The sequence below is a fragment of the Apodemus sylvaticus genome, chromosome 19 (assembly GCF_947179515.1).
Source record: "Apodemus sylvaticus chromosome 19, mApoSyl1.1, whole genome shotgun sequence".
NCBI classification, from domain to species: domain Eukaryota; kingdom Metazoa; phylum Chordata; class Mammalia; order Rodentia; family Muridae; genus Apodemus; species Apodemus sylvaticus.
This window is the reverse complement of record NC_067490.1, coordinates 46,615,137-46,627,466: the sequence shown is the minus strand read 5'-3', so window position 1 is coordinate 46,627,466 and position 12,330 is coordinate 46,615,137. Positions and strand designations below refer to the sequence as shown.

Below are 12,330 nucleotides of genomic sequence, written 5' to 3'. Positions count from 1 at the left end.
TCCATCCCCAACGATGCAAGTAACAATAAAAAGAAGAAGGATGAAGGGCGAGGAAGAGGAAGCTTCCATCAGGAGACACAGCTACGGTCCCGTTGAATGAGAAGTCGAGACAGCCACCAGTCACTTAGGGAATTCTCAAATTTCTGCATCAAAATATGAACAAAGGGCTGGTCCTAGTCAACAATGATCCTGGTTACCAAGAAGAAATTAGGTTGTTACTATACAAGGGAAGTTAAGGCAAAATAAGCTTGAAAAACACACCTCTAAACCAAACACAGTTGTTACGCACCTATAATCCCACCACCTGGGAGGCTGAGGCAGGAAGAGGCCAGAGGCCGCCTTAAGCTCCCCATTAGCCTGGGAAGTGAAACGTTCTCTCAGAAAATGGAAGAGAGAAAAGAAAGAAAGAGGGGGAAGAAGAATGGAGGGAAGGGGAGATGAGAAGAGGGGCAGGGAGGGAAGATCTTAGGGATTTTCTCACTACTACCACCACGCCCTGTGATTCAAGTCAGGAGACAGCAACAACCAGCTTCAAATGAAAGCTTGGGTCACTCTGCCAGTCTAAGATCCACAACGAGATGAAGTGCTTACGGACAGAAAGGAAAGCCCTGATTGCTGAGGAAGAAGAAAGCCAGGAAGACTAGCAGCAGCTGTGTGGCCCCTAAACTGCATTCTCCCTTTGTCCCTTCAATTGACAAGATTTATTAATAACTTTCAGTAATAACTAACATAAATCACAGGATACTAAAACTGAACAGAAGCAGGGCGGTGGTGGTGCACGCCTGTAATCCCAGCTCTTGGGAGGCAGAGGCAGGCGGATTTCTGAGTTCGAGGCCAGCCTGGTCTACAGAGTGAGTTCCAGGTCAGCCAGGGCTGCATAGAGAAACCCTGTCTCTAAAAACCAATTAATTAATTAATTAATTAATTAATTAATTAATGGCAGTGACCAGAAGCCAGGCACGGCGACACACATCTATAACTCTCTTAGGAAACACAGACAGCTAAGCTGTCCATGAGTTCAAGACCAGCCCAGGCTACACAGAGTGCTAAAGACCAGCCTAAGTCACATAGCAAAACCCTGCTTCCAAAACAATAAAACAAAACTGAAAAACCAAAAAGCAAAAAGCAAAGAAAAGCTGGCTGTGACAGCACAATCCTAGGGCTCAGGAGATTGAAGCAAGATCACCCCAAGACCACCTGAGACCAGCCTAGGCTACCTACAGAACAAGGCAGTTTCCAGTTTCCAAAACAAAAACACTCAACACAAAGTTGGAGGAGAATGAACGCCGCCGCCACTTCTGGGAAGCGCTTCTGTTTGTGTGCTGGAGGGGCTATTGTTCATCTGGAGCCGCCGAGACACGCTTCAGTGATCTGAGACGTGAACTGTGGTGACCAGTTTACACACCAATTTAAGCAATCCTCAGGTATCCCAGCACCAGCCTCGCACACATCACAGGGCGGGAGCCAATCTGAAGAGTGCTCTAGATGGGGTAAGCTTTAAAGGGTGGGTCCGAGGCGCCCTATGGAGCTCCTCCCAAGGACAGCAGTTTCCAGCCTGCCCTTTCCAGTGGCCCCCCCAAATCACAGTAAAGATGTTGGGAGTCCAGGAATGCATTTGATGTGTGGAAGAAGCAGGGGGGAGCAGCCAATTTAGGAAACCAAAGTGATGCGCAGACCCTGGGGCAGGTAGGAGAAAGTGGAGCTGATTTACAACACGCTGTTCACGCCTCAGGAGAATCTCCCCTCAAGGTCTCCTGCCACCGTGTCATTCAGGCACTGGGTCAAGGTTCAAGGTTCAAGGCCACTGTGGGTTCTCAGCCCATGGGCCCAGAGCCCTGCCCTGCTGGTGTTGTCCTAACAGCACTGCCTGGCAACACAGATGCCTTTCACCTCAAAGGCTTTCTCATCCCAGCCAACCTCATCTGTCATGGGAACCTTGGCACACAGCTGGCTCAGCTGCTGAGCAAGCAACCTTAAAGGCTTAAAGATGTCAACCAGAGGTAGGCGTAGCAGCACACGCCTTCATTCCCAGTTCTGGGGAGGAAAAAAAAAAAAAAAGCAAGCAACTTTGGGAGGAAACCAAACCTGCTGCTAGCAGGTCTTTCAAATATAGGCAGTGTGTAATGTTCTAGTTAGTAGGCTAACAAGATATATCCCGCAATAACAGCCATGATCACCCATAATTATTGCTCAAGAAACACTTCAACAGAGAGGTGGCTCAATGGTTGAGAGCACTGGCTACCCTTCCAGAGGTCCTGAGTTCAATTCCCAGCAACCACACGGTACCTCACAACCATCTGTAATGGGATCCGATGCCCTCTTCTGGTGTGCATGAAGACAACTACAATGTACTCACATACATAAAATAAATCTTTGTGCAGTGGTGGTGCACACCTTTAATCCTAGCAGCACTTGGGAGGCAGAAGTAGGCAGATTTCTGAGTTCGAGGCCAGTCTGGTCTACAGAGTGAGTTCCAGGACAGCCAAGGCTACACAGAGAAACTGTCTGGAAAAACCAAAAAGGAAAGGGGAAAAGGAAGGAAAAAAAGAAAAGAAATAAATAAATTCAACTGACTTCTCTGTCAGCCATTTCTTTCTTTTATTTACAGTTTGTGTTTTAATGCAAATCAATTCCATAACATGAGAAGTTACTATGAATCAAAGCATAAATACACAAACACAATATACAATCAAATAGATGTACAGCATTCAGGTGAGAGGCAGGGGAGTGTTCATTCACACACACAGTAGCTTCGGGTCTGTGAGATCTCCTTCTTCCCGGGAAGGTTTCTAAAGATGGAGAAAATTACTCTGCTTATCAAGACTACTGTGGCCATATTAGATCCCAGAACGGATAAGCATCAGTGTGTGACCATGCGAACAAAAGATTTTTTTTCAGAAAATGTCTATGTCTTAGAAGGTATGTGTGTATCAAGGAAATTGGAAAAACTTACTGTAGAACCAAGCCCCCTTTCAGGCACAGGACCAATGTCAAACTATCTAAAAATATGAACGGATGACCAAAGTATTCCAAACGTGGCTATTCTGATCCATTGTTTGCTTTTCTCTTTAAAAAAAAAAAAAAGTATTTACAGAAATTGTATAAAAGACTTTGTGAATTCAATGAGAGTTAGCTTCCAGTCTTCACATCCCAAATGCTGGGTTTACAGTTTTGGCTCCTTTGCATATTTGCCTGTAGAATTTCAAGACTCCTAATTTTTGCCTTGCTAACAGAGCACACTTTAAATTATGAGAAGCCCTCAACGTACACCGAAATAAAAAGCAGCGTTTTGAAATTAGCCACGATCAGCATGACTCTGCTCTCTGAAACCGGTTCACTCGAGGGAATCTGGTGCTCGTGGTGAGTGAGAAAAAACAATGGGAAATCTCTACCGTGTGACTTTGGAAATCAGATTTATTTATTGGTGGCTGTATTTGGGGGTGGGTTCCAATCCATCATTGCCTGGCACACGCCAATTACTAATAAAGGCCAAATACAATGTCAGACCTAAAGCCACAGGAGGAGGGTGTAAAACGTTCAGTTCCAAAGAGAACACTGATAGTTCACCAACATGGAACTTTACCTAGAACTTAGCAGATTAAATTAGTAGTAACAAAACAACACATTGGGAATTTAACGCGTGGTAGTTCCTTCCAACATATACATAAATAGCGTAAGAGAAGCTTTTGAATATCATCTAACTGCGTTATAGGTTGAATGAGCCAACGAAAAACTGGATCTCCATTCCACATCCCATCCTTATCTCTACATCAACCCTATGCCTGATTTCAAGTGAGAGTTTTAAATGTCCACATTGCTTAAGCCACATTCAAGGAAATCACATCAATTCTGGATGCTGTCTTCATCTTGGAACATAAAACTCCAGCAGATTCTATATTGGCATCTCTCCTCTCTCAAACCCTTCACGCGTCCTTTAAACCGGCCAAATTTCGAATTCTTGGTGTTTTCTGTTGAATCTGCCGATTCAAGGTGGATCTGTTTCTTCCTGGTCACATTGGACTTGTGGTTGCCATTTGGGGTGGGTCTAGAAGATGGGGAAGTAGAGACGTTTCCTGGCCCGAGTCTCTAACAGTAGAGGTGTAAGAGGGAGAGAGAGAGGGCCAAGAGACCCGCTGTTGACTGCAGGGAGCTGCCACCGGCTCTGGTGGTAGCGTTAGTTGGATTTGGGGCAGCAGAGATATTCTGGTTGCCAGAAACCGGTGTAACAGATGTTTGGTTGCAATAAATCTAAAATACATAAGGAGAAAGAAATCACAGGTAAATTTTCAGAGCCATCCACAGCTAGCTCCATTTGCACTCTGTAATAACACTCAAGCAGATAAAAGTCTCTGTAACCTCAGTAGAAGTCAGACACAGGGTCTTGGGGACACTAAGTGCTCACACCCCACCACTGAACGACACTCTCCAGTCCCTGGTCCACCCTGAGACTGCTTTTTCCCCACACTGTTCCCTTAGCCACATTTTAAATTCTGAATTCTTGGAACCATTCTCACTTAAAAGCTCACCAAAATGATTCTCTTTAGTTTTAAAACCACCTCCATGAGCCGGGCGGTGGTGGCGCACGCCTGTAATCCCAGCACTCTGGGAGGCAGAGGCAGGCGGATTTCTGAGTTTGAGGCCAGCCTGGTCTACAGAGGGAGTTCCAGGACAGCCAGGGCTACACAGAGAAACCCTGTCTCGAAAAAAACAAAAAACAAACAAAAAACAAACACAAAACCACCTCCATGGATATCTAAAGAATGCAGATAGTAACAACAAAAGTTCTTAAAGCCCAATGTGTGATACACTATCTTAGCACTTGGAAAGCAGAGGCAGAAGAATCAGGAGTTCGAGGCCAGCCTTGGCTACATGAGACTGTCTCAAACACAGAGTTTTCTAGACTACATAACTGCCAAGAGCATAAAAGTTTCCAGTTCTGCAGTGCAATGAAGTCTCTGCTTACTCTAGTTTCAGATACTATGTGGATGGGCTAGCATTGTAGGCAAGGTTTCCTGGATCCCTAGACTAGGGGATAGTTTAAAGTTGCTTACATTTTTTGAGCTTTAAAATACTGTAACTGAGCCAGGTCAGTGGTTCTGATCTGTAACCCTAGCACCAGAGAATGAAACCCGAGAGATCAAGACCTTAAGGCCAGCCTGAGTTTTATGCCTAGACACTGCCTCAAGAAAATAAAACCTGAACTGGAGAGATGGCTCAGAGGTTAAGACCACCGGCTGCTCTTCCAAAGGTTCCAAGTTCAAATCCCAGCAACCACATGGTGGCTTACAACCATCTATAATAAGATTTGATTCCTGGAGAGAGGAGGAGGAGGAGGACGAGGAGGGCGAGGACGAGGACGGGGACGAGGGAGGACGAGGACGACAACGACAAGGAGGACAAGGAGGAAGAGGACGACGAGGAGGAGGAGGAGGAGGACGATGACGAGGAGGAGGAAGACAAGGAGGACAAGGACGAGGACAAGGAGAAAATTGGCATGTGGCCAAGAATTGTGACACACACCTTTAATCCTTACGCTCATGAGGAAGCAGAGGCAGGCAGGTCTAAGTTCTGGTACACAAACACACACACACACAAAATCAAAACTTTGTATGTGGTGTGGGGGCGTAAAGGGTGTGTGTCTGCACACACTTGTGTGGTGATTGAGATCTATGAGTTTGTTGCACAGTAGCCCATCCTGGTGTGCTGAGTCCCTGGCTTCACACAGTCTGGAAAACATTGCCTTAAGGAACTATCTTAACATTTAAAACTTAAAAGCACATTGGGTATCCTATCTGCTCCTTTGAAATCTTGAAATTATAATCCTTCCCAAAACCCCAAATTTGTCTTAAATTGAAAAGTGGGAGCTGACCACCTAAGAAGCTGACTGCCTAGGGGGGGGGGGGTTCTCTCAGTAGCAGACCATTCACTAGGACACACAGGCTCTGGGCTGATTACCAGCACAAGAGATTAATATCATCTGAATTTCAAAAAATATTGAAGAGTCCTTGCTCTCCAGCAGAAAGATTTCAGTTAAAACGTCCTCCCTTCACCTAAGGCAGGGTTTGGAGTTCAGTTTCACCACCTCATTGCCTGGTGACTAGCTGGACGCTGTGGCCCGGAACCATGGCTCCCCTGTGTCCCAGCAACCTAGTGGCATAGTCACCGCTGCTTTTGCAAGCCGTGAAATGCACAGTCCGGCGAGGCACGTGATACCCTCCTTTGTCATGGAACAAAGGCTGATCCGAGTTTTCAGCCCTCACTGAAAGGAGGGTTTGCCAGGGCTTGGTAGAGCTTCCGATTACAGGCAAGAGGGAGGGCGACGTGGCACCAAGTAAAGAATCTAGCCACACGTACTTTCGACCGCCCCTGGATCCAAAGATAAGCCCTCCTCCCCCCCCCCCCACTAGCTCCTTTTGTTCTACGGTCGTAAGGCCATTAAGCAAATATTGACCAAAGAAATGTGCAAATTGTGTCCAAAGTAGACTACTCACACCAAAATCCTGATCCGGTCAATTATACTTACTGGGTGCCTACTGTGTGTAAGACAGAGCCTGTCCTATCAGGAAGTGGCATTCACACAAAAAGGAAAACATTAATACGCTAAGTTGTTTAAAATAGGGAGCCTGGCTCAGGGGTACCGGAAAGTAACCGTTCTTCATTTATACAAAGAGCTTTTAGTACAGCAGGTGACAAAAAAAAAAAAAACCTAAATAATAATAAATGATTAATAATAATGAAAAAAGAGCCCAATGCTCAATCTGAGTCTAGAGGTCCTCTCCAACACCATCAACAAATTTTTACATGTTAATTATTAAATTGGCTTTAAACAGTTTTTCTCCTCCAAGCTCCCTTGATTTGCTTAACCAACACCTCCCTCTCAACATTTCTATGAGGGAGGGGGCTGGGGAGAATGGAATCTGAGTGAGACCAACCAGTTTCAAGAAGCCGAGCCCCTCCCGGATGGGGGTTCGGGAGGACTGAGAAAGGCCCCGGGGCACAGCCAACCCAGAGCGAGGAGACAATGGGGTACAGTCACCCTGCCTGAGATGGGGAAGACGAAGCGTGCTCCAAGCACTTGGGCGCTCTCCCAGGTGAGCCCGGACCCTGGATCTCTAGGGACCAAAATCCCGGCGCGCCCAACTTTTCAGGGGCGAAGGCCGAGGGACATCCCTAAGCGAACGAAAGGCTATGAAAAGCCACCGTCTTCTTCTCTGAGTCCCGCCCCGGTCTCCCAGGCTCGGCTCCAGGTCTCATTCTGGGCGCGGCGCCTTCACCCTTTCGCTAACGCAGCTAGAGGAGCGCCACCCATGGTGTTGTGGGGGGAGATCTGTTCTCGGGACAAATCTGAGAGGAAGCGGCTGTGGACTAGGACAAAGCCAGACGGAGAATCGGGACACTAAATCCAGCGGGTCTAGGCTGAGATGGGGACCCTAAGGTGGCCAGGGTTGGAGGTGTGGGGTCGCACGGCGGGAGTCTGTGGCGTCGGGAGGTCCCTAGTTAAGCTTCAGGTCTGAGGACTCCGGTAGGACAGCCACAACCAGGGCTTCTTGGGAGATCTCCAAACCAGTTTGGACGGTGGAGGATGGGCGTGTGCCACGCTCCCCCGAAGGGGACCGTCCCCTCCTTTGTGTGGTTCGCAGGGAGCGCGAAGACCCTCCGTGGGAAGGGAGGGGGCGCTCTCTCGAGGGAATCCACACTACGAGCTCCCCGAGTCAGTTACACAAAATTCTCTCCCTAACCCAGTGCGTGGCCAGAGGTAGGGACTTCACCCCTCCTATACATACACACACACACACACACCACGCTCCAGGACGCGGCCCCAGTGCCACACCGAGAGCAGGGTCTCACCTGCGTGGGTAGGAGCAGTGCCAGAAGCAGCAACCCCAGCCCTAGCCTGACCACCATCGCTCTGCCCATGTCCGCTCCGTCGGCGCGCGACGCGACTCTCTGGATGTTCGGTGCGTGGAGATGTGCTCGGCTCGCGCGGGCGCAGGCAAGGTGGGGAGCGCGGCCGGCCAGCGGGACCTTATATACCGGGACAGCCACAATAGCGGTGACGTGCGGCGCCCGCCCACCCGTGCTCTCCTCCTCCCCCGCCGCCTCCCCGCCCTCCTCCCCCCGCACCCTCCTGCGCGGCTCTCGCGCCCCCTCCCCCGCCGCTCGCACTGCGCCCCGGGTGACTTGGGATGTCCCGGGGAGGCCAGCGCGGCAGGTGGGCGGACGCCCCAGGCTCTGGCACAGCTAGGGTTTCCCGGGGCGGGCTGCGTGCACAGGCGCAGGCGACTCCTACACGGGACCCGGGGCGAGCACACGAACCACACACGCCGCTCGGCCCAAGTTTCCTTTGTTTCCCCGGCCCTGCCATCTTACCCCCCAACACGAAAAGTCGAAGCCGCGGGCGCCACGCAGACTGCGCGGAGCTCAGGGCTGGCTTTTCTCAAGTACCCGCCCGCTGCAAGGGGGAACTGGGCAGGCTGGGCAGGTCCCTGGGCCGTGGCACACGGGGTTGGCATGGAGGAGACCCGGCGCCGCCTCGCGCTGTCCCTTGGCGGCTGCACGGTAGGGATCGCAGGGACCCTGGGCCCCAGCCGTGAGTATGCTCAACTGGGCGGCCGCCCCTCGCTCGGCTGCTTGCTTTGTGTTTTGAGCTCGTCTAGTGCTGCATCCAGCAAGAGCGCACCCGGGCAAACCCCCGCAGCATCCACCCAGCTGCGCACGGCCACGGGGCGGGACACTGCGAAGGACTGGGTTTCGGTCCCAATATTGTCCACGTTTCTGGGGATGCGTTTGTTCTGCCTCTGGCACAGTACTTGCTCGGCGTTCGAATGCTTTCACGTTCAAGCCATTCCCCTCCTCCCCCCATAGTTGCCGTTTAAGTAATTTGACAAACCGATGCAAAAAGATTAGTCATCCGTCTGTACATTTTAATGGAATCTTTCTTTCGACCCTTCTTTTATGAAAATTTCAAGGCTAATTTTAAAATAATTTAATGGTAGAGTATTTTTAATTTTTAATCACACGGTTTAGGACCTTCTTATTTAAAGTTTAGCCCACGTGTTTTTACAGACCTTAAAGCAAACCTAGCGACGATGGAGATTTGTTTAAATTTCAATTTTTGCAGAACAGCCTCGTAAAAACAAAGTTTTATGGGAGCAAGCGGACAATGGACTCCACAGCCGTTGGTTTGTGGCTGCGTTGGCCTGAGCCGTACCGGGTCAGCCACAGGCGCTCAGTAACTTTCCACGTGTGAGATGTGCTTGGGCACACAGGAATTCTTGTATAGCGCCAGAGAACTTTCCTGTTTAACAGTTAGCACACTGTATAGAAAGGTCGTCCTGTGCCCAACGTCAGCGGCGCTCCTCACCCAGGGTGGCGCAAGAACTGACTCAATCGCGCCTAATCCCAAGGGTGCCGTCTTCAGAGCTTCTCCAGGACAGGCTGTGGGACTAACAACTCCTGGAGTTACTCCTGGCTTCCATTTGGTTTTTGCCCTGAGCTTGTTTTTTTTCTGCCCCTCGCCTCAGCTCTCCGTTCTTCCCCCTCCTTCCTCTGACTTCATCTCCCTCCCCCCCCCCCCCCCCTTTCTTGGTATTAGCTTAAGGAAATGTGCCGGTGCCTTAGTAAACAATACAGCCTCTGGAGCCAGGTAGCCAGGCTCTGATGCTTGTGAGACTTTTTTTTTTTTCCACTTTGGACAAAAAGCTGGGGCTTCTTCTGCTGTAAAACCGCGACGATAGTGATATGGTAACCGATGTGCTATTAAGCAATTATTGCACACCAGCTGTGTACACCAGCTGTGGTCGTTCATGCCTGGAAACCAAGCTCTGGAAAGGCACAGGAGAAATGATCGCTGCAAGTTCAAGGCTAGCCTGGTCTACCTGAGCAAGTTCCAGGTTTACAAAAGCAAGACCCTAGCTCAAAAACAAACACAAAGGACTGTTGTGTCTTTAGGTGTCTTTAGGTCCTCTCAGCTCTCCCGGCTGGCGTCAGCTTCTTGGCTGGAGGTAGCAGGAAACAGAAAGCATTTACCTTCCCTGTTTACCTCTTTGTGTGGTTTGAGAGAAACCGCAAGCTGAGTCAAAGCCCCGAGCTGATGAGGTGTACAGGACTCATCTCCGTCATAGAATTCTGAGCAAGGCTCCTTTCCACCTGCGCAGAAGCTCCTCTGGAACTTTCTGTGTTTGCAGGATGTTGGCCTTCCTGTGCCCGAAGGGGGTGTCCTGACCCGTGTGACCCATAAAGCCTCAAGTGTAAGACCCCTGAAGCTCTGCTTTGAGCTGGCGGCTGGGGAGTGGTCTTCCTGCTCCTCCTCCAACTTTCCAAGGCTTGCTTTTCTCTTAGCCAGTGATAGCTCAAGCCGCCGCCGCCGCTTCTAAAAGGAATCCTACCACTTATTTCAGGTTTTCTTCAGAAAATGCCCAATTTACATTTTATGGAGAAGCTATAGCATGGAGTGGTTTTGAAACTGATTGTTCATATATTAACATGTGTGTAAAAGGTGGGAGCTAAGGTCAGTTTTCTCCTCCTCCTTTCATGAAATTATCTATGATGTTTTTCTTGTTGCTGTTTGACAATCATTGTGTAGCTTGGGCTGGCCCCGAACTCTTGAGTCCTTCTATCTTAGCCTCCAGAACACCGGTGATCACAGCATTCTGGACATTTGCGATGTTGGTCCTGCCCTGAGTAAAACTGTAATGGCAAGGTATACAATTCCTCTGTGACCAGCAGAGAGGAAGGTTGGCCACCAGACAGATGTAGTACTCAAGAGACCCTGGGTCCAGCCTGCTCTGCCAGTTCCCAAGATCCTGTCTGACTCAAGAGACCCTGGGTCCAGCCTGCTCTGCCAGTTCCTAAGATCCTGTCTGACTCCTGGTGAGCATCCCAGCTTCCAACACTAGAGCACAACGCCTGTCAGGTGGACGGGGCCCTAAGGGTTGACATTTGCAGAGTGCCACCTCGCAGGGCACGCCAAGCTGCCTCTGCTGCCGCCGTGGGCACAGCTCTGCCGCTCTTTAAATCGTGTTCCTTTTTCTCCCAAGCGTCTTTGTATACAGTGCTTCATCTTTTTCTTTCTCTCCCTGCCCCATTTACTTACTTCCCTACCTATTACTGTTGGCGGTGGGGTAAGGGGGAGTCTACACGCGCCACAGCACACGTATGAAGGTCAGAGGAGTGTGTTCTCTTTCCGCCATGTGGGTTTCAGAGTTCAAACTCAAGTCATCAGGCTCGGTGGGGAGCACCTCTTCCTGTCAAGACATCTGTGTGGCTGTGCGGCCCGAAATGTCCTCCTGTGTGCGTCTGTGAGGTCAACAGCACAGATGACATCTGTATCAGGGTTCGTTTTGTTTTGTTTTTTATTCTGAGACAGAGATGTTAAGAAACTTGACTGCAGCCACTGAGCCAGTTACGATGCCATCTCTGAAGTTGCAAAGTTTCCTGACCCAGGTTTCAAGTCCTTTCTGCTTTGCTGAAAAGAACAGGAGTCGGGGTGGAGGATATATCTCAGTGCTACAAATGGCCTAGCGTACAGGCCCTGGGTTCAGTCGTAGTGCTGGCAATTTAAAAAGAAAGGAGGAAAGGGAACTGGGTGACAGAGAGAGAGACTAAGGAAAGAGGATTGTAAGGTCAGTGTGACCCTGGTATCTTAGCAAGGCCCTGTCTCAAACGGTAGTAAAAGGGCTGGGGACACAGCCCAGTGTAGATCATTTGCTGAACATATACAAGGCCCTGGGTTCAATCCCCAGTACATGGGAGTGGGGGGTGGGGGGCAGAAATTCAGAGACTATGTCCACCCCATGTCCTCACTCAATACTGGATAAATGGACTAACAGTAAAGAATAAGGTTAATTTGCGTTTCCATTAAAAAAAATAAGTCTTTTTTTAGGAAAATAGAAGATTAAGGTGGAGAGCTAAATTATTTGACATTTCTAACAAAATTGATGTGAGGTAAGATATTAATACAATAAAGTATATTTCCTGGGCTTTATTGTGCAAACAGTGCCTGAAATAATCACATTTAATTAAAGTCCCCTTCTATGTGATGATGCTGGTTTTATAATACTTCCTTCTTTCCTCCTTCTATGCTGCCCTGCACTTAGCTGGCATTCAGCTCTTCAGTTTATCTTGGTCTTTTAGGTAAACTTTATTCCTCTCTTTCACCAGCCCCAAGTCTGGAGGCAGGGGAAGTGACAAAGTGGGTTAGTATTCCTGCTAAAGTGGTCCTGTGAAGCCTGGTCAGTCAGCTAGTGGAGTCTCCTGGACACTCTGTGGGGATGTGCTGCCCTCTGGTGGCTGCATGGATTGTTAGCGCTCGTTGACAAAAAAAAAAAG

At 49.2% G+C, this 12,330-nt stretch overlaps 2 protein-coding genes across 3 annotated transcripts in view; one reads left to right on the top strand and one right to left on the bottom strand.

The window, feature by feature from the left end:
• Nucleotides 1-2,560: 2,560 nt before the first annotated feature.
• On the bottom strand, nt 2,561-8,022 carry Cd24 (CD24 molecule). The gene is made up of 2 exons (XM_052163050.1): nt 7,849-8,022; nt 2,561-4,248 (listed from the first exon to the last, which is right to left on the bottom strand). Exons 1-2 carry the CDS (start codon nt 7,915-7,917, stop codon nt 4,087-4,089), a joined length of 231 nt encoding a protein of 76 aa, XP_052019010.1. The 5' UTR covers nt 7,918-8,022; the 3' UTR covers nt 2,561-4,086.
• Nucleotides 8,023-8,380: 358 nt separating this feature from the next.
• Mtres1 (mitochondrial transcription rescue factor 1) overlaps nt 8,381-12,330 on the top strand; it is a 48,367-nt gene continuing 44,417 nt past the window's right edge. The window contains exon 1 of one of the 2 annotated variants that reach the window (XM_052163043.1): nt 8,381-8,559. In XM_052163043.1, coding sequence (XP_052019003.1) covers nt 8,512-8,559 — 48 coding nt within the window. In that variant the 5' untranslated portion in view covers nt 8,381-8,511. The other variant, XM_052163046.1, reaches the window with a different exon arrangement.